Below are 22,782 nucleotides of genomic sequence, written 5' to 3' on the forward strand. Positions count from 1 at the left end.
ACCGTTAGAGATAGAACAAAAGTTTAAATGTAAAAAATATTCCTTATAAAAAAAAAAAAAAACTTTTTTTTTATATATTTTTTTATCACTGTTTACCCGTGAGGGCATAAATTAGGCATACATTTTATAGTATGTATTATATGGGAATATTAGTTATGTATGTGTGACATGTATGTGTTATGTTATAGAGTAATCAATACTGTCTATACATGGTATTTCAACAATTCAGTCAATTGTTTGTTTTCACTTGTTCTATGTTAATTTAGTATGTATAGGACCCCGGACACAATAGACTGATTTTTGGTTTCGGTTAAAATTTTTTTTAAACTATGGATTAAGGTAGTCTTGATCATGCTGATCCACAGTTCTTACGGACTCAACCCTCAGAAACCCTTCCCAGTCACGATCCTTCAAAGGTTATGCCTACATGAGATATTAATTTTTTATTTCGGTTGAATTAATTCAACCGAATAATTTTCATATATTCATAATTTTCAAACTATGGATTAAGGTAGTTTTGATCATGATGATAAAAAGTTCTTATGGATTCAACCCTCACAAACTCCTTCCCTTCCACGCTACTACCCTTCAAAAATTATACCTATAATGGGCCGTAGCTAGAAAGCGCAGGGTTTTTGATGGTTGAGTCCATAAAAACTTTTGATCAGCATAATCAGCGTAACTACCTTAATCCATGGTCAAAAATTTTAACCGAAACCAAAAACCAATATCTCATGTTGGCATAGCCTTTGAAGGGTCGTAGCTCGGAAGGGAACGGTTTTTGAGGGTTGAGTCCATAAAAACTTTTATCAGCATGATAAAAACTACCTTAAGTCACAGTTTTCAAAAAATTTTAACCGAAACCAAAAATCAATGTATTGTGTCCGGAGTCCGGGGTTAAATTAATAGAAAATTTCGAGTACTACATTTTCAAGTTCACTACTTTGTCCTTAAAATGAGCCCAAGTAGAGCCCAAAAAGAATAAAGTAACATGTCTGCAAACATGTTGTGTTTTTATTGAAACTAAATGTTTCGTGTTTTTATTTTTGTGGAGTGTATTTGGATGACAATGATCACCTAACGACCCTTCAAAGAGAACAAGAAATCATCGAAAGGGTTTACCAAGTCAAATTCACAATTTTTACAATACAAGACCAGTTTAACCAGTAACGATTTTGAAAGTTTTGGATTTCATTGGCCAGCGCTGTAAAGCCAGATCACAATAGCTAACAATCTGAACCCTTCCGATAAATTACTGGTTTTAACATATATTACATTATTTTGGATTTTGAAATTCTACCTATATAAATATCTATATAAAAGAGTGTATTCATTTTTTTGGAACACTTTGTATTTATTTTTTATAATAAAATCCATCGATTTTTTTATGTTTTTACATTGCTATGGCTAAGGTCACACGATCCATCAAACGTACGTTCATTTAACATCATATAATTTTAATAAACGTACGTTAAAATTGACGTTCATGTAATCTTAGCGTATATAAATTCAACTCAAATTGTTCTGTTAGCGCATCTAAAAAAGCGGACTCATTCATTATATTCAATGGTGGATTTTGTTTGGTGTTTTATGTTAAATGCACTCTATTGGTGGATTTCGGAACTAAAATAAATGGTTTAAAACAAAAATTTGTTTTTTTTTTTTTACAAATAAAATTTTGTCACATTTTTTTTCTGCTATTTTTCAAGAGATTACTCAATTAACTATTAGACAAATATTTTGACAAATATTTACCGATATGAAAAGACGCTCTTCGTCGATATCTTTATGTAGATAAAATTTATCTCGATTTATTACAATTTCACAAACAATTTCTTTGTTTAGAAATTTGATAAAATCTCTCAAAAGAAATTTGAGAAATTTGATAATGAGTAATTCTTATTCATAAAAATTGCTCCATTAATTGAGTATTAACTTGAAAATCATTTAACCTAAAAGAAAAAAAGTTTTCCCAAATACATAATTCATGAGTTTTACAAAAACGTTTTATAATAAATTGTACTTCTTTTTTTGCTCCAGATGGATCAAATCTCAAAAATTAAACATAATTTTAACAAAAAAATTTTATTAAAAAAAATTATTCAATTGGATACATTTCATTTGTAATTCTAGAATTGAGTTCACATTTAAGTTTTATAACAAAACTGTTTTTATTTTTTATCTTTTCATACTTTGAAAGCTACATATAAAAAGCCTTTTTAAAAAAAGAAACGAAAATGCCTGATGAAAATATTGTGCGACGTAATAATTTTAATTATGAGTTCATACATTTATACATAAACTTTTTTATTTTAACATTACTGTCGTCACGAACAAAGCACACTATGCCTAAATAACGTTTGTAATCTGTGAATTCTTTTTTTTTATTTTATTCATCTTAATTAACTTATACTTAATTAATTTAAAATAAATAATATAAAATTGATTATTATTTTTTATTCTACAGCCCAATTGGACTCACCTAAATTTTGTTTAATTTTAACAAGCATGGATTTACAAAATTTTTAGAAATTTTTGATGAATGAAATTGTTCTAATATATCCCCTCTTTGTATATGATTTTAAGCGACATCTAAAAAACTACACTTCCAATCGTCAAGAACCCAATTTTTGAATTTTTTTGATCTAAAATAACTTCAGAAAATAAGTTTTATCCAAATCGGACATATAAATTTTTCCCCGATCTTATATATTATTTATCTAGCTTGTTTTTTCCTTTTTCGCGCGAGATTTTACTATGATTTACCCCTCCTTTTAAAGCTTTTCGTGCAATGACTTAAAATAGACAACGGTCTACGGAAATAACGGAAATATATCATAGTATATTAAGTTTAGTCAAATCACCTTATTAGTCCATTTCCGGTTGTCTGTCCGTTTACAGACAAACACGATAGTTTAAAAACGAAAAAAAATATCAAGCTGCAATTTTTATAGCGTGCTCTGGACATAAAAAGTGAGGCCAAGTTCGTAAATAAGCAACATAGGTCAATTGGGTCTTAGGTCCGAAGCACCCATCTTGTAAACCGTTAGAGGTAGAATAAAAGTTTAAATGTAAAAAATGTTCCTTAAAAAAAAATAAACAACTTTTGTTTATAACATTTTTTCGTAAGCATCACTATTTACCCGTGAGAGCGCAAATTAGGCACAAATTATAAAGTATGTATTATATGGGAATATCATTTAAATGTGTGTGACATGTTTGTTCGGCTATATTTCGTTACTTGTATTACGTGAAAAAACAAACGATTGCGTAATCAACTGTCTATACATTGTATTTCAACAATTAACTCAGTCAATTGTTTGTTTTCTTTTGTTTGTTTCCTTTTTTTTTTTTTTTTGCTTCAATTTGCATGAACCAATTCTAGAGTTACAAATGGAACATAAATTTAATACACATTATATTCGACCTTAAGACTTATTCTTACATGTGTGACTAGAAAAAAAAACTCTTATTTTCGTTATTATAAACGACATAAAGTTTTTTTTTGGTGTTTAAACTTATTAAGATAATTTATTAATAAATTTGTGTAAACAATTTCTAAAAAATTATTTGTTTTCACTAAAATGCTACAATTATTTCTCTTATTATGCATAAATATTAATGAACTAAAATTTGTTTAGTCCCATTTTAATAAAATGTCTAAAATCAAGGTTGGAAGTAGGGGACACAAAAAGCTCAAACATTCAAGGTTAATTTTTTATTAAAAATTTTCAACTGAGATCGTTTGATCACAACATATATTATCTTTGTTTCGAGTATTCGAGTTTTACGAAGCTTATCTACAGAATTATGCATTTTTATTATAAAAAATGTGCCATTTTCGATGTTATCAAAATTTCAAATAGAATGGCCACTTGAAAATTTTTTTACCGTCACAAAATTTCATGCTTTACAGAAAAGTAGATAAAATTTTTTTAAAGAACCCAAAATATAAAGCAAAAAAAATTTTATTAACAGATGTGAGTTTTCTCTTAATAGTCGTGTCATTTTAGCATTTCATAGATAATTTTTTTGTACCTCAACCTATCGAACCAGTTTTTTTTTTAAATGATCAGGAAGGTCCATATATCGAAATCTACATCTAACTTTTTGCCGCTAGAAAGTTTTGGTTTTTGTTTTGGGCCCAATAGGCTAATCATTAGAATCCATTTATAAGGTGATTTTTGAAAATTTTAAAACCTTGAAAATATGGCCAGAAACGTATAATCGGGGGTTTTCTGGGTCTCCGATGACTATTCCGAAATCAGAATTTAGATATAATATGAAGTTAGAATGAAGATGTACTCCCCTCTTCTGGAGTTATTCGCCTCTGTTGGTACAAAACAGCAGGATTCTGTAAATGTTCGACAAAATGGGCCAAAAAAGTATACTGGTTAGTTTTTGGGGTCACTGATCACGATTCCGAAGTTAGAATGGGGATATACTGCCCCCTTCTTCAGGTTTTCCTCCCTTCGTTGGCCTAACACTGCAATATTCTGTAAATATTCAATTTGGACCAACGGGGTGAATTACCGCAGGAGTGAGTGAGTATATCGCAATTCTGACTTCAGAATAGTGATCATACATAAAAATTCTTCATTTTACCCTTTTTTGATCTAAAATGATTAGTCTATAACTTCAGTAAAATAAGTTAAAAAAAACACAATTCGGGTGAATTCGTCATACTTCGTAGATAAACTTTTTTTTCAATGATAATAAAGTTTTATATTATCTTCCAGAACATTAAGCAAGTAAAGGACCCCGGACCTAATACGTTGATTTTTGGTTTCGGTTAAAATTTTGTGAAAATTATTGATGAAGGTAGTTTTGATCATGCTGAGTTTTTATGAACTCAACTCTCAAAAACCCTTCCGTTCTGAGCCCTTCATGAAGGCTTAACCTTTGAAGAGCCGTAGATCAGAAGGGAAGGGTTTTTGAGGGTAAAGTCTACAAGAATTTGTGATCAACATGATCGAAGCTACCTTAATCCATAGTTTTTTAAAAATTTTAACCGAAACCAAAAATTAATGTATTGTGTGCGGAGACCTTTAATATACTATTCTTCCATATTTGAATGAAATTAAACTTGATAGCAACTTTTTGTGGTAACTACCTCATAATAAATTGCTGTGGTATCTATGTAAAAAATCGATATTAATAACATATTATTCGCATTGAGGACTAAGGGGTGAGTTATCACATCCCGAATCACGATTATATTTTCTTAAATAAGAAATCACTGATATTTTTATTTATTTTTCACTGTATACAAGGAAAACAAAATTAATACATATACTGAGGCCAGGGCCAGATTTGCCATTAACCTAGGGTTCCCGCGCGCGCCCAAAGGAAATGAAAATGTTTCATACAAAGAAAATTTATTTGGAAATTCTCAATGAGAACACATATTATTGCTTTTTTTCGACGCATACATGTCAGTTGATGAAATACTTCATATTTACAAACAGACCCATCTAGTATCGAGTAATAGTACTAATAATATAGATGCGTTACTTTACGTTCTGTAAGTATGAAGTACAGTACACCCTCGATAATTCGACCCCCGTTTTGCATCTTTTAATAAAAATAAAAAAATTTCGGATTACAAGGGGTGCCGGTTAGCCATGGGCTGGATTTTTGAGGTCCACTGTTTTTCATATAATAGCAGCGTCTTTTTTTATTCACAGGGGTCCCGTAAATTTTATTGCGTAGGGGTCACAACATGGTTAATCTGGCTCTGACTGAGGAGCATAATTACGAGTTCCATTCATAATTAGAAGCGCCTATTTAGGAATTCCAAACAGGATTACCATATGGCATTACACCCTCAAGGAATGTTTTAGTGGATATTCTAGAAGGAAAGGGAAGTTTGCAGATTATTCAAAGAACAATTCATATTTTATCGTAATTTCTATAAAAACTAATCTAGAAATTATACATAAATTCTAGAAAGCTTCTAGAAATAAATAATGTTTATATCTTTATTAAAAAAATTATGCGAAAAAATATTATGCAACGGTTTTTATTAAGCTAAAATTTCTTAACACGAGGTCCACGTATTTTTCGTAAATTAACAGTTATTCTGGGTTTACGACGGTTCTGGTAGTACATTCATATCATCCCAGAATGGACGTAGAAGAATTTTAAAGTGTTAAGCAAGGTTTAATACATTTTCAAAGCTTCATTACGGTTTTTGGCAAAAAATATTATGCAACGGTTCTTATTAAGCTAAAATTTCTTAACACGAATTTCACGTATTTTTCGTAAGTAAACAACTATTCTGTATTCACGACGCGTCTGGTAGTACTTCCATACCACCACAGAATATAATGGACTTACACGAGGTTTAAAGTCTTAAGCAAGGTTTAATGCATTTTGAAAGCTTCATTTTGGTTTTTGGCAAAAAATATTATGCAACAGGTTTTATTAAGCTAAAATTTGTGAACATGAGTTCCACGTAATTTTCGTAAGTTAACAACTATTCTGGATTTACGACGTTTCTGGTAGTACATCCATACCATCCCAGAACATAATGGTCAAGGTTTAAAGTGTTAAGCAAGGTTTAATATATTTTCAAAGCTTCTTTTTGGTTTTTGGTGAAAAATATTATGCAACGGTTCTTATTAAGCTAAAATTTCTTAACACGAGTTCCACGTATTTATCGTAAGTTAACAACTATTCTGGATTCAGGACGCTTCTGGTAGTATTTCCATACCACCACAGAATATAATGGACTTACACGAGGTTTAAAATTTTAACTAAGGTTTAATGCATTTTCAAAGCATCATTTTGGTTTTTGGCAAAAAATATTATGCAAAGGTTTCCATTATGCTAAAATTTCTTAACACGAGTTCTACGTATTTTTCGTTAGTTAACAGCTATTCTGAATTTACGGCGTTTCTGGTAGTACATTCATATTATCCCAGAATAGACGTAGAAGAATTTTAAAGTGTTAAGCAAGGTTTAATACATTTTCAAAGCTTCATTTCGGTTTTTGGCAAAAAATATTATGCAACGGTTCTTATTAAGCTAAAATTCCTTAACACGAGTTCCACGTATTTTTCGTAAGTTAACAGCTATTCTGGATTTACCGCGTTTCTGGTAGTACCTCCTTACTATCCCAGAATGGACATAGAAGAAGTTAAAAGTGTTAAGTAAGGTTTAATACATTTTCAAAGCTTCATTTTGGTTTTGGCAAAAAATATTATGCAACGGTTTTTTATTAAGCTAAAATTTCTTAACAATTTCGAGTTCCACGTGTTTCTTCTATTTCGGAATCGATTAAACTATATTGCAAATTTGATCATTCATATTCTACATAAAGAGTTAAATCGCCGTTAATCTACAAGTTTAACGGCTTAAATTGTTAAGAACGGCTAAAATACTTTTTCGAGGCTTTCGAGGGAAGTTATTCATTTCCATTTTGTCTATGACTCATGCCCACTTAAATTGAAGAATTTTGGATCTTATATCAAAAACACATACTGTCTGTATACTGCCCTAATTAGGGTAAAGATATAAACCCTCAAATTGAAATAACGGCGGGGACACTTTTTCGACATGGTTGCATCTTAAAACACGGACAGATAAGTAGCGATGGACCAATCAGTCACTTTAGGCTAAGCCTCTAACTACCTTCATCAAATTTGATGCAAAGTGGTAGATAGGTCCATCTCTAACTAACAATCTAAGTTTGTAATGCAGGCATGTAGACAAAGCCTTCTCGAAATTTCAATTCTTGGGACCTACGAATTTGTGTACAAAATGACAGATTTCACTGGAACGGACGACATCTTACACTGTTATTAAAATGTGCATGCCGTTATCTTGTCCCATTTATCCCGTGCATCTCTCACCAATTCATCAAAGTTAATTGAATTGAAAGAAAATTTTGGTTTATACAAGCGTAACTCCCTAATTTTGTTCATTAAATATCGATTTTTAGTTATTAACTTAATAATTAAAAAAGACTAGGCGCAATATTCAATAATATTTTTGTCTGAGTTACATTTAGCGAAAAATGGATGTCTTCCTCTTTTGTACCCGTCTCTCGGACCCCAAAAACAATTAGTTGCCGCGTACACTTCAGACAAAAATGTATATAGTATGGAAACTAATTTTGTATAAGATTTTCATTCCACGTTTAAAAAATAAAAAATTACAGAATGTACGATTGAAATAGATTAAAAAATTGATTTCATCTTAAAAAATATACAGAGTGTATATTTTCGATATCCACCAGTGTAATTTCGTCAAGTTTAAATATAAATATCTCTTTCACGCATGTGCAATTAATGTAAATATTAAGTGCAAACTAGTAACACTAGATTTCACTCTGATGATTACGCTTTACAAAAAAAATAAAAAGTCATCATTTATCATAAAATCTGTGTATGCACACACTTAGCTAAACAGAAAAATCGTTCCAATCGCGTCAACATTGATTACTTATTAAATTAAAATAAGTACTTAAAATATATTTCGTCATATTGGCTGGCGTTCATTAATTTTTTTTAAGGAGATTAGGGAGATTTTTTGGATCATTTTATACACTTTTAGAACGTAAGACCACGACATATCTAGAGGAGGACATGATTTCGTATATACAAAACGTCGATTCATAGTTCAAGTGGAGAATCCTCTTCCAAGAAAGGACCCCGCACAATTAGAAAGGAAAATGGCTTTTTGTGAAACTATTTCAAACCACTCCCAAAAATATTCTTCGGATCGTTCTGATCAAAAACTCTTACGGTCATAAAATTTTTAACGGGTATTTTTGGAGGTACAGAAGATCAAAGCTACACATATATAATGACTACCGTGTGTAGCATGTGTTGAAGGCAGATAAAGTAGACACGTATAGGTATATTCGTCTCTCCTTTACGCCTATAATTTCTGTCTTTATTGTCACTCTCACTGTGGCCAAGAAATCACTTACTGCGCTTCTTATGTCTATACAGCTCTATAGTATTATCTCTATGGACAATAGTCATATAACATAACTATAATAGTTATATCGCAGCTTGAAAACTACCCGTTCCAAAATTTTGTGGCCGTGAGAGCTTTTGATCAAAACGGTTTGAAAAAATTTCACCATTTTCGTATCTAATCATGCGGAATCCTTTTAGTTCGCAAGTAGTTTTTATCTTTCTTCCGTATACGTGGAAATAAGATGCATTACTCAAGCTTAATATCTCCTTCTTAGTAGAAGCAAGGATGATTAGAAGCAACCAATTATCAGACAATTTTATATGTTTTATAATTAATTTTTCGAAAATATTCTTTTTCCGGTCTCTACCACATCTGCCCCCTATTTTCTAATTTAAAAAATTGAAAACGCTAGCTTAAGAACCTCAGAGTCAAATGACAGCCAGTCGTGATCGTTGAGGCAAAAGAGATGTACCTGTAGGAGATAAAACTCTTTTCAGAAAGTAAATGACTACTGGTTAGCTTAAACAAGTGCAGTCAAGGATTCTCAGCTGATTAATGATTGGCCGCCTAAGGTGAGAAGCCCTCAGGAAAGAATAAACAGGGCTTTACCTTGTATTCTATTTGAGAGCCCCAATCTGTGATTGTCGTCTACCCGTGTAGACTGAATTAAACTCCTGCCTTTAAATTACATGATCCAAAAAAACTCATCCCCAAAAGGATTGCTCCTTTATATGGTATCAACAAATAAAAACTCATAGCTGTCCCAAAAATAAATAAGTACAATAATTTTTCTAAAATCAAAACAAAACATAATTTTTTCAGTCTTCACTTAAAATAACAAAAAAAAAATTGTCGGGTACTAAAAATATTCGATAATAACATTTGTATGCTTAATTTCAAATTACATCAAAAAACGGATAATTTAAGCTCAATTCGCTCAAATTGTAACGCACTTAATAATTTACGCTCTTTATAAAATAGTTTCTAAATATTATTTTCTAGTATTATAATGGTGTATTTGCAACTGTGGAAAGTTGCAAGTGTTTTGTTTGTTTTAAATTCGCCGTTGGAAGGATCGATCCAGGGTTAATCCATTTCAAATCGATAAATTTCTAAAGGGCCGCTGAGAAAATTTAAATTAATTTTTAGATAACTTTAAACGTGATTTAATTCAATTTTTGGGTGGTTATTTTTCATTTTAACAAACTCTGTAGTTTTTTTTCAAGCTAAAACCATTTTTAAGACATCTCCTAAATAGGAAATCTATTTTTCGAGTTGTGAAAATTTAAGGCTTCGGTTTTTTTAGAACTGTAAAATTTCAAATAAATAAATAAATTCCTTTCATGTAGATTTCAGTTTAAAATCATGCGTTTTTCTTCGTGAGACCTCGTAAAATCCAAATTTAACCGAATCAGCTATATTCAGCCTGAAATAACTCAAGCTTTAGGAAGTGTTATCACAAAAATTACTAATTTCTAGCAAAACTCTTAGAAATTTCTTTATTTTCTTTCAAAATCAATATTTAAAGTTCTTCGCGATTGAAGTGAGGTAATAACAGTGCGCTTTTATGTAACTACAGCTAGATCATTCGACTGTGTTCATCTGAAACTTACTAAATTACTTCATAACATGGGGATCTCTAATGATCCCACTAATAAAGCATAAATCCTGTATGGAGGATAAAGAAACTTTCATACATGTTATTTACTCCTACAGAAATCTGCAGGGCGTTAGATTCAGAATGTTAGGATCCGAAACACTCCTACTGGTTAAGTCATTTTATAAAGCCATTTCAATGTAGGGATTTTGTGGTGGGCAAATTTCAGCTTCTTAAAGCTTGTTTCAAACATAATATGGCTGATTTGTAACAAAATTCAAATTTTGAAGACTCACACGCGCATCCGAGCTGTTTGGTTCAGCATTATTTCTACAGTAACTTGAAAGAAGTAGTTTTAAACTTTAAAATTTTTGCGTTTCAAAAATCAATATGTTAATTATTTAAGAAGCTAAAGACTTTCTGTAAAATCCAAAAACTATCCACAAAAAAAATAAATGGAAGCTAACTTTAAAACTGTCTAAAAATAATAAATAAATTTTGCTAAGCACCATAATTTTTCGATCTGTAAAAGATTAACCCATTTTGTGAATTAAACAGAAAATTTGTTGATAAATCACTATTTTATAAATCAGGATTCCAAAAAAAATTATTAAAAAAAAACAACGAATTACGCCCAAAAAATAAAAATTCTTACATAATATTCAAATATTATCAGACATCTAAAAAGTCTTTTAATAAAGTTGTACGCCTTTTTTCAGCAATATCCATTTGATTTTCTAAATCACCACGATCCGTTGATTCAGCCCGTTCAATTTTCCATGATAAATTCTCGATTTCAGCCTCTAATTGTGCTTGTTGATATTCGAATAGCTCTTTTCTAGGTCCAGCTTCCATAAAGTATGCATATGGATATGTATACTGTAACGTGTAACGGCATTTTGCTAAGAGGGATGCAGCGACGAATAAATATTGCCAATCGATCCATGTACCACGATTACCCATTACTTCTTGATTGATGCGTGCTTTTAAACGATCTAACGTTTGTTTTTCTAAGCGTAGTGATTTTGAATGATTTTCCCAACGTTCGTAATAATGTAAATATTTTTTTAATGCTTCGCGTGCCTGCGAACAAAACTTTTAAAATTAGTTCATTTTGCCAACGAACTTTTAGGGGACTTTCAAAAAATCAATTTTTATTGCCTGTATAAATGAAATATATATCAAGGTATACTAATTTAAGTCCCAAGTTTGTAACGCTTAGAAATATCAAGAGCGTCGCCAAGGGGAGGGGCAGTTGCCGCCCTCTAGAGATTCATAAAAATATTGTGGTTTAACCAGTATTGCGGACGATATGATTTTTGTGATTTTCAGACTTAGGTGTCACATTTTCAGCCATTATGAAATCAGTTATGACAAAACGGATATATTTAGCGTTGCGGGCTAATTCAGGTAGTACGAGCACCAAGGCAATTTTAGATTAAGGTTTGAAATTATTTGTACCTTATTTTCGTTTTTGATGATAAATTTTGTTATAACTCCATGAATAACCATGGTAGATAGAAAGCTAAGTTATTAAGGTAGTACCTACACGAAAGTGATATTCCAAGAATTTCTCAAAACTCAGAATATAAAATATTTAATTCATAATACACTTGCTGTTAAAATTAGAAGATGATTTACCATGCCATACATGAGATATTAGCAATTAAAAGTGACGCAATTTGTACGTGTACATGGGAGAAGTGTATAAAAATACACAAATTTACAAATATTATATTTATTTACCAATGAATGACGTCCACCATCTCTATGAAAAACTAATATAATGTAGAATACTATATTTAGAAAATATATAAATAAAAATAAAAATTATTTACCATATAGTTTCGATAAAAAACTTAAATAAATAACTCGTTTTAGCGATGATTTTTGTGGAAAGCATATAAAAACTAATGGTAAAGATAGATATCAAAGTATGTGTGTGTATACGTATAGAATATATAATTGTGAGTAACTACAGTCTTTTGAAAATAATATATGGTATATGTATAATAGTCATAGCACAGATAATGCACTGAATGATAGTATTAGTCCAAAACTTTTTGACTGGACGGTCGCGGAGGAACTACCTTAAACAAAATTTTCGATATTTTGAAAATTACTTCAGAAATAGAACAATTTTATTTGTACTTTTCTGTACTTTTCGTCTTATATTGTCAAGTTATAAAACAACTCACCATCAAATTTGAAAATATATATTTTTTTAAATTTGTGTCCTCGCTACCGTTTTCATACATCCTTAATTAGCCGGGCACAACGGATTTTTTTTGTTTTAACTAATTTATTAAGGTTTAAACTTTAATTTAAATGGTTTTTTTTAATTTCCATTGACTAGTTTTGGAGAAATCTATGAAAACATATCATCCATCTACCGTTTTTGGGGTTAAATATAAAAATTAACTTAGCACAGTTAGCCTTTTATTATATTAAAGATAAGCATCAAAATAATGTTATATTCAAGTTTGAGGATGCCTTATCGACTTTTTTAATGAAATATTGAAAATTAAAAATCGTAGTTTTTACATTGACTCAATAGGATCCCGTGCGTTATTCTTTATACAAGACCAAAATTCTCATATTTCCAAAAAACTTTCCAAAAAATAAAAAATAGAGCAAACAAAAGTTATTTATTATAAAAAAAATAAACAACTTTTGTTTGAAATATTTTTTCGTAAACATCACTGTTTACCCGCAAGGGAGTCTCAAAAATATTTATTCAATAGAATTTTTTTTTCGTTTTTCGAGATTGTTTCAAAAGACCACTAGTTATTCACAAGTTCACAAGTTATCTGAATATTTTCAGTGGTGTTTACGAAAAAATGATTCAAACAAAAGTTGTTAATTTTTTTATAAGGAATAACTTTTTTTTATGGCTCGTTTTACATTTGATTGAATGAGCATGAAAATTCCATTTTAAAATTGGCATATCTCGGCCAACTTTGAAAATAGAAAGTCCAAAAAGAAACGAAAATGTGCACAATTAAATGAACTCAAACTTTTATTTGAACCTTTTTTTTTATTTGGTACAGTTTTTTGTAATTTGCATTTTCTTAAATTTCCACACTACTCATACCCCTTGGGAGGTGGAAGGACACCTAAATTTTGGTAGAACTTGGCAGATGTTTATTTCTAGTGCCAAGATAAACTTATTTATTAAAGTTTCATTGTGGTACATATTTTGCCGCCAAAATAATGCTATTTTTCCTGTACTACTACTATGCAATTTTTAAAAATTCATTTTGAGTAAAAATTTATATACCTGTGCATGAACGGATTCATGAGCAATATTTGGATTTTCTTTATAACGTGAACACTCGTAATATTCAGAACCATGTGCTTTCCAATCACCAAGACACATCCAACAAAAGTCATATTTACAATTATAACATTGCATATGATTACAACCGCCATTTTTCTCAATACATATATGACATTTTGGGCAATCCTTAGTATGAGCACTTATATAATTTGCAGTTTCACTATCGTCGGCACATTTGGTAAGCCACTTTTTAATTATACCACAATCGGTTGGCGCATGATAATCTGTACCACATCTGCAAAACAAATAGATTACAAGTTAGTTCCGGAAATTCTACAGAATGTTCAAAGTATCTCTTTGACTATATCTTCCGCCACAGATATAACAATGTAACAAAGAAATTTATTTTTCTTCGTCATTATGATATTGTTAGTTATATTTCTCCCGAAAATATAAATCTGAAACTTACTAAAGCACAGTTGAAAGGGTGGTGAGACTCTTGACAGGACAATGTCGGTTGAACTACCACCTTCATAACATGGGGATCTCTAATGATCCCACTTGTAGAGCCTGTATGAAGGATGACGAAACCTTTATACATGTTATTTGCCCCTACAGCAATCTACAAAGGTGTTAGATTCAGAATGTTCGGATCCGAAACCTTAGATCTATCAATCCTGAGAGAAATCCCGACGGAGAAGCTGTGGGCTTTCTACGTGGCGCCTGGCCTCGGCAGAATCCTCTAGTTTCATCTGATTATAATAGCGCCTTATATTATCGGTGACAGGTCGTTCTCAAGAAGGGCACAGAGGACTCTTGGCTCAGGTGCTAGGGACCCACTTGCGATACCTCTCTTTTGTTTTGTTATTATTATTAACAGTGCGCTTTTAACCTGCCATGCTACGGTGGCAAGATTTCAGATATTTGGTCTTGACAGACCTTTAGTCTGTTAAGCCATTATTTGATTCACATATTAGCAGATCGATGAGCGCTGTATCGAATTTATACACTGTATCGAAAGTCAAACGGTAGTGATTGTGTTTTATAACCCACTAGGACATGATTTATAGTTTTGGTGATGTATAATACATTTTTTCCTACATTATTTGGGAATATTCAGCTGCTCTCTTTAGTCCAAATGATGTGAAGATTTTAGGTTTGATTCAGTCAAATTATACATGAAAAGAGGCTCAACCTTGCATCAAATCAGATGTTTTTGTAATTTTAATCTTTTGTTTGCAATGTAAAGACAATGTTAAATTAACGACCGGATCATGGTGAAAAATAAGAAAAACTTCGAAAATTTTGTCCTTATTTCAGTTTTTGCCGATTTTGACTCGGAAGGACTGGTTTTTCATCAAAAACCAGTCCTTCCAGATTTGTTTTTAGAGAAAGTTAAATTTGCAACAATTTGAGATCAAGTCGATTTTTATAGGATCGATAGTTTTGGAGATACGGCTTTTCAAAGTTTATGTATTTTGTCAAGTTACACGATTTTACGCAAAATTTCATCTTGTAAACCGTTAGAGATAGAACAAAAGTTTAAACGTAAAAATGTTTCTTATAAAAAAATAAACAACTTTGGTTCGGAACATTTTTTCGTAAACATCACTAGCTTCGAAAATTTTTGAAAAATTATTTTTTAGAATTTTTTAACGTTTGTCCAAAATTTTTCTCAAAACCACTAGATAGAGCTACGTGCAAATTGTCAACTTAATATCTTTTATAGTTTTGGAGAAAATGGACACCAAAATTTTTTCCCTAATTTGCGCTTTCACCTGTATCCCCGAAACTATCGATCCTATAAAAACCGACTTGATGTCAAATTGTTACAAATTTAACCTACTTTAAAAATAAGTTTTTGATGAATAGCTAGTCCTTTCAGGTCAAAATCGGCAAAAACTAAAATAATGTCAAAGTTTTCGAGGATTTTCTTATTTTTCGGCATGATTCGGTCGTTTCCCGAGGTAGAAAACTTGAGTTTAACATTGGCTTTACATTTCAAACAACATATCAAAAAAACAAAAATACCTGACTTGACGCAAGATCCAATGTTTAATTTGTTTGAATTAGTTTTTTATTTATCAATTGGAGAAAATTGCTTTCCGAAACATTTTTAAGGCTTTGCGCATCTATACAGCCCCACTTTATTTTTCTAGAGTTTAAAATTTGATCCGTTAACTCCAAATGACGTGAAATTTTGGATTTAAGATTGTTTAGTAGATAAAACAGTACTAAGTATGTGGAGGTAGATCCAACGATTTGGAGAGAATTTTCCAGGAGAAAATTTGTTTTTATCAACGTATTTAAGGCTTGCACACCTACACAGACCCTCTAAATTGAGCTAGAGTTGAAATTTTTTTCCCTAAATTCCAAATGTTGCGAAATTCTAAATTTCAAGTTGTTTACTGATTTGGATAAAATTGCTTTTCTCAACTTAAAAAGCCCCTCTTAATTGAGCTATAGTTGAAAATTTATATGTAGCTAGAATTAGTAAAAAAGAAGTGCCTTTTAGGGGCGTCAACTTTTCGATGTATATCATGTATATTTTTTTTCGCTTATTAAGGCTTTGCGCACCTTAAAAGCGCATCCAAATTAAGCTAAAGTATTGAAAATGTTTAAGTTAAGTTAGTATTAAAGAAGTATGTTTCGGGGGTGTTAACTTTCCAGCCACTATCTCTTGTTTAGGTATGTCGAAATATCAGACGTTTTTTGTTCCGTTTTTTAAGGCTTTATGCATTTACAGTCCTTTCAAATTGACCTAGAGGGTTGAAAATTTGTGTGTAATTTGAGTTAATGTTAAGGAAGTGTCTTTTGGGGATGTTAACTTCCCAACCTTCATTTCTGTCCTTTTTTATATCAAGTTATCACGTTATTTCCAAAATTTTAAGGCTTTGCACACCTCTACAATCTCTCTAAATTGAGATAGGATGTTAAAAAATTTTATGTTAATTAATTCAATAATAAGTGCGTTTTGTTAGAAAAATCTTCCCAGGCACCTCTCACACCCTTTTATGTAGAATTTTCGTTTTCAAAATTATGAAAAGACAAAAATCCCATTTCAATAAAAATAAGAATCCATCTAATAATAAAAAGCGTATAATGAAGGGGAAATATGACGAATGAAGAGGAAAGAAAAAATTCCAGAAAATTCACTTACTTGAAACAAAGTGTTGTTTTACATTGGCTACATGTGGCACGTTTCGCACGTGGCTCTTTGGCACGCAATACCAGTGGACAATTTGGGCCGGGACAAAAACGTAATTGTGGATGAGACCTTACATAATCTTGAAATGCAAATTGTTGATAACGATTTCTAAGTGCTGGTCGAGGCATTAAAAAACTTAAGACTAAATCTTCTGGAACCAATACATCACAATCAGTGGCCATACAACAAATGTCAGTTGAAATACCCTGCAAAAAATAAAATAAACCTGTTATGTTATCCAGTCACATTTGATGAGCTGCGACATATACTCAAATTTTTTGTATATGTCGCATTTTATAATAATTAGCCATTCAGTTAACAGCCTAGCCTTTCTACTAAAAGGGGCCGTTTAGCTAGCGCTCTAAATGATATTCAGCCGTATCGTCTAATACAACATTGAATGAACTGAATGGCTGATGCTTAGGCCATTCATACAAAATAGGTGGGCCATTCGATAAAAAACGATGAAATATCTCACATCAGAAATTGTTTATTTACTTAATTTAAAATACTTTTATTTGGTAATCATGAGTTCAAATAGAATAGTAGCTCATTAACAAAGTACACATCCCTAACTCTATATATTATAAATGCCAAAGTAAGCATGTTTGTTTGTTTGTTTGTTACGCTTTCACGCTTAAACTAGCGAATGGTTTTTAATGAAACTGTATAGCAATATAGCTGATATATCAGAATAACACATGAACTATAATTTATAAAGATATATTTAAAAAAAAAATTAATTTGACATTTGAAATTACCATAAATTACAGATTTTTGTAAAAATAGTCAATAAAAAATATTTCAAGGCCATCTTCTCTGATATACTCAATGAATAATTACTATTATACATTTAAAAAAATAATATATTTTACCTGTGTAACAATCCCCACCATTATTTCGAGTGTTATAGAAAAGGGATAAGAGGGAGCAACCTTTATCAATCTTTACTTTTAAACCCAGCGAAGCGGGTGGGTATCACTCTAGTATATTATAAAAGTGAAAGTAAGGATGTTTGTTTGTTTGTTACGCTTTTACGCTAAAACTAGCGAATGGTTTTTAATGAAACTTTACAGTAATATAGCCCATACATCAGAATAACACATAAGCTATAATTTATAAAGATATATTTTTAAAAAAATTAAAAAATTTAATTTAATCTGACATTTACTATTTTAAATTTTTACAGAAATCTTTTATGTATGGTTTAAAATGATGATTATAGATGGAACAGATGTATGATCATTATTTTAAACCATAAATTATAGAATTCTGTAAAAATTTAAAATAGTAAATGTCAAACAATTCATGGATATCTTTTCTGATATACTCGATGAATTATGACCAATTTACAATTTAAAAAATTGAAAACTGTGTATTACTTTTAGCTACGTAAAACAATCTCTTCAAGTGTTATGGAAGGAGAGATCAAGAGAGGTGGGGCTATAAAGCGGTGGTTTTTGCTTTTAAGCTCAGTGAAGCGGGCGGGTATCAAATTAGTAGTTGAATAAATTTACCGGATTTTGATAAAGAATTCGATAAATTTTTGCAAATGACTAATATTTCTTTAATAAATTTCGTTTGTTGTAAAAAATACAAAAAAGGAATTTTCCGGTTCCTGAACGATCCTTTTATCTTTTAATATTAATACTTTTTATCTTATAAAAAGAATTGTTTATTAAAATTTTCTGCATCGAACCGTAAACAGAGTAAAATAATCTCAAAATCTCAAGAAAACCGCTGTCACCTCATATTTTCAACTTTCTATGATAACTTTTCGAACAATAAACGAATTGAGTTGAAATTCTGGAAAAAGATGTAGCTTATGATCATAAAAAGGTGATAAATTTTAGCCCCATACATAACCTCAACTTTGAGTTGAATTGAGAGTGAAGCCTTAATTTTTTTTTTAATTGTAGGTTTTTTATGCTTTTTCGATTAGTGCGAACGAATTTTTTACAAAACCTGAATATGAGCCGAAACATTGCAAAACAAAAATGTAAAAAACTCGAAAAAATCCACATTTGCATCGTTACAAATGAAAATTTCCAATTTTTTCATGTTTTAAAAGAGTTTTCTGCATTTTTGTTTTGCATCGTTTCGGCTCATAATCAAGTTTTGAATGATGGTTTATCATAACGATGATTTTCCTGAACTGTACGAGCTGTTGAAATTTTTCAGAAAAATTCGTTTTTCTCAAAGTTAAGGTTATTTACGGAGCTAAAATTTATCACACTTTTTTATGATCATAAGTTACATCTTTTTCCAGAATTTCAAATTTCAACTGAATTCCTTCATTTTTCGAAAAGTTATCAGAGAAAGTTGAAAATATGAGGTTACAGCGTTTTCTTGAGATTTTGAGGTTATTTTACTATGTTCAAGGTTCGATAGCAGGTAAGGTCGATGCAGAAATTCTTAATAAACAATTCATTTTTATATTCGTCTCAATTCAATCAATAGAAGCAGCGATATTCAAGAAAACGCCATCAAAAAAAACAAATGTTGAAATAAAACCGCGTGCAGAACTTCGCGCGGAGCGTTCCAGAACTGAAAAACTCCTTTTTTCTATTTTTTTACAACAAAAGTAACCTATTTAAAAAAAGTAGCCATTTGAAGAAATTGATTTGCGTATTTTCTGGTCATAATTACCGAAATTGATTTTTACAATCAATAATCAAAGAATATTTTAGAGTAATCAGAACCCAAAAAGAACGAAAATTTAGTTAAAAATTTGATCAGGAGCATGATTTTGATTGAGGATTTAAAAGAGTAGCTATCTCAAAAAAAACATGCCAGAAAATTGGTTAAAAATTGATTTGCAATTGTTTAAGTGTGCACGAAAAACGCTTTTTCCACAATAACTTGAAAATTTGGGGGTGTTAGACAATTTTGAAGCATATTTTCGTGATGTACACATCAAGGCCTACAACGTACACTAGGTCCTTTGAAAAGTGCATCATTATAGCACGGTGATATCAGTCATATTAGTAAATTTCGTTAAAACTTCATCCGTGTATACACTTTTTGGAACAACCCGTATATGGAGTAACTCGTATATATGTGGGGAAGAAAATAAAAGTATACTTACTTGCATAATTTGTACTTCAAAATGCATTGCCCAACACTCCGTACAGAATGCATGACCACATGGTAGGCCACAAAATTTTTCAGGCAAATGTGCCACCATACAAACGGGACACTGAACTTGTTGTGATGATGACGATGCATTATTTTTCACAGCCGCTGATGTAGTTGAGAGACTACAACTTGGGGAAGCACTGTTAGGCACAGTTGTCGATGGTTTCATTTGTGCGCCCAAACCACGACGTATACCATTTAGGAGTTTTGAATTATCTCGATATTTTAATAAGACTTCCTGAGTTTGCCAGCCATGAGCATGTAACAAAACCTGTAAACAAAAACAATTATTAGAATTGCTTCGTTATAAACTGAAAAGGGTCTTGTTAAAGCGCCTAAACTGGAATCATTGACGTCCTAGGCTTTTATTTTTCATCGATGGATAATTTTAGTAAGAGATCCTACCCTCCCTTCCCCAAAGAACCCTTAATAATAAAATAAATGCTAACTAATTCAATTATGTTAATAGGCCAGTCGGGTTAACATTTCCCGTCAAAAAATTGATGGATGCAATTTCTTTGAGAATTTTTAAAATGATGTTTTATAAGCGACAATTATAATTTTTTTGATGTTTTACGACTTTGTAATGAAAACCGGTAAAAAAAAAAACGATAAAAACTTGAGATTTTAACAAAATGCATCGTTCAAGACTAGCGACCTTTTATCTTTGACTTTTAAATAGTTATAAACAAATTAATAATTGTATACCATAAACATATAAGAATAGACCACGCTAAAGTAAAGGACGATTTGTAAGTGGGATTCCAGACTCGGTAAAAAGAGAACGATGCTCGACCGTATGTTTTTTCTCTTTACTTACAGTAAGCACTTGTCTAAGACTGTTAATGCCCAACTAAAACGAAACAAAACGTACGTCAGAGCATCGTTCTCTTTTATCGAGTCTGGGCAGATCACGCCCACTTCTTCAGTCTATTTTTAAATGTGTATGCTGTATACAGTGTATACTATCCAATTAACATTATTACGTCACAACGATTTTTTAAGAACATTTTTTTAGTCGGGCGTTTTCGTTTCTCTTATGAAAAGTTCTTTTAAAACTGTTCTTTAAAATTATCATGAAAAAATAAAAACAGTTTTATCATAAAATTTATATATGATCTTTCCATTTTTGTCAAAAAAAAATTTGGTTCAAAATCCCAATAGCAAAATACCAAAGATATCTAGAAAGAAATCGTGAATTCTTTGAGCAAAACACAACATGTTGATCGAAATAAAACATCCATACGACCTTTTGTTGAGCAAAAAAGAAATTTGCGGTCTTTGACCCTTAATTTGCTTATAACGATTGAACAATCGCGACTGGTCTTGAACGGCGTATTTGATTAAATTCTTCATTTTTGTCCTATGACTTATTTTATCCGACACAGTGCTTTTCTTAAAAAATCGAAAAATATTTTTTTTTAAATGATAGTCGTATTTTTTTGTTACCATCGTATTAAGCGTATTCTATAAAAATTCCTATATGTTATAAATGTGAAAGTAAGGAAGGTTGTTTGTTTGTTACGCTTTCACGCAAAAACTAGCGAATGGTTTTTAATGAAAATTTACAGCAATATAGCTCATACATCAGAATAACACATGAGCTATAAATTAAAAATATACAGAGATTTAAAAAAAAAAAAAATTAATATATTTAATCTGACGTTTAGTATTTTAAATTTTTACAGAAATCTTTAATTTATGGTTCAAAATGATGATCATAACTCTGCTCTATCTGTGATCATCATTTTGAACCATAAATTAAAGATTTCTGTAAAAATTTAAAATAGTAAATGTCACAAGTCATGGCTTCCTTTTCTGATATACTCAATGAATTATGACTACTTTAAAATTTAAAAAATTGAAAACTGATAAGTGAGATTAAAAGAGGCGGAGGCTATGAAGGGGTGGTTTTTACTTATAAGTCCAGTGAAGTGGGCGGGTATCAGGCTAGTACACAATACAATTTTCTCTTCAATTTTCTGACGTAAATCGATAATTTCGACTTCTCGCCGACTCGTCTATGACTATATTGTAGATTACGATGTAGTCATAATGAACTTTATCTGCTTATATGTTATATAGATTTCCTCGAAAATTGATTTATTTATTTTCTGAGAAAACTTCTTCATTTATTTGTTTTCAAACACTTAATTAACAACAAATTTCTAAGAAAAATCTTCTATTTTTACAACGAAGCTAATTGAAAAAGAAACTTTCATATTTATATTAGTAAATGTTTTTTCTATGTTAAGGAAAATGGATTTTTCTGTACCAGGAATTTCAGAACTTAAATCTAATGTATAAATATAAAATGCTAATGTTACGTGAAGACAGGGTTTTCTCTATGACTCCAATCACCTTTCCGTTGAGGCGGTAAATACCCCTTGGTCTCCTTGTGAAAGTAAGGGCATTTGGTTGGGGTGTGTGATTGTGGTTGGCTTAAATATGAAAAAAAATATATCTGTACTTTTCTTATTCATATGAATTTTCGGAAATTTTCAGAACAAATTTCTGGAATGATCTAGAAATTTCCAAAATGTGTGTAACGGTCAAAATCAATTCGAAATTTTCTAGAAAATTCTAGAAATGATCTAGAAAATTTGTTTAAACCGATAACTATAATCA

The 22,782-nt window shown here is 30.8% G+C and overlaps 1 protein-coding gene across 2 annotated transcripts in view; it reads right to left on the reverse strand.

Moving 5' to 3' along the window:
- Window positions 1-204: 204 nt before the first annotated feature.
- LOC123302354 (potential E3 ubiquitin-protein ligase ariadne-2-like) overlaps window positions 205-22,782 on the reverse strand; it is a 28,053-nt gene continuing 5,475 nt past the window's right edge. The window contains exons 2-6 of one of the 2 annotated variants that reach the window (XM_044885254.1): window positions 20,105-20,425; window positions 16,969-17,222; window positions 13,809-14,103; window positions 11,184-11,611; window positions 205-1,623 (exon numbers count right to left, since the gene is read on the reverse strand). In XM_044885254.1, coding sequence (XP_044741189.1) covers window positions 11,201-11,611; window positions 13,809-14,103; window positions 16,969-17,222; window positions 20,105-20,425 — 1,281 coding nt within the window. In that variant the 3' untranslated portion in view covers window positions 205-1,623; window positions 11,184-11,200. Of the gene's footprint in view, window positions 1,624-11,183; window positions 11,624-13,808; window positions 14,104-16,968; window positions 17,223-20,104; window positions 20,426-22,782 lie in introns of both variants that reach the window. The other variant, XM_044885253.1, reaches the window with a different exon arrangement.

Source organism: Chrysoperla carnea, chromosome X (assembly GCF_905475395.1).
Source record: "Chrysoperla carnea chromosome X, inChrCarn1.1, whole genome shotgun sequence".
Taxonomy (NCBI): Eukaryota; Metazoa; Arthropoda; class Insecta; order Neuroptera; family Chrysopidae; genus Chrysoperla; species Chrysoperla carnea.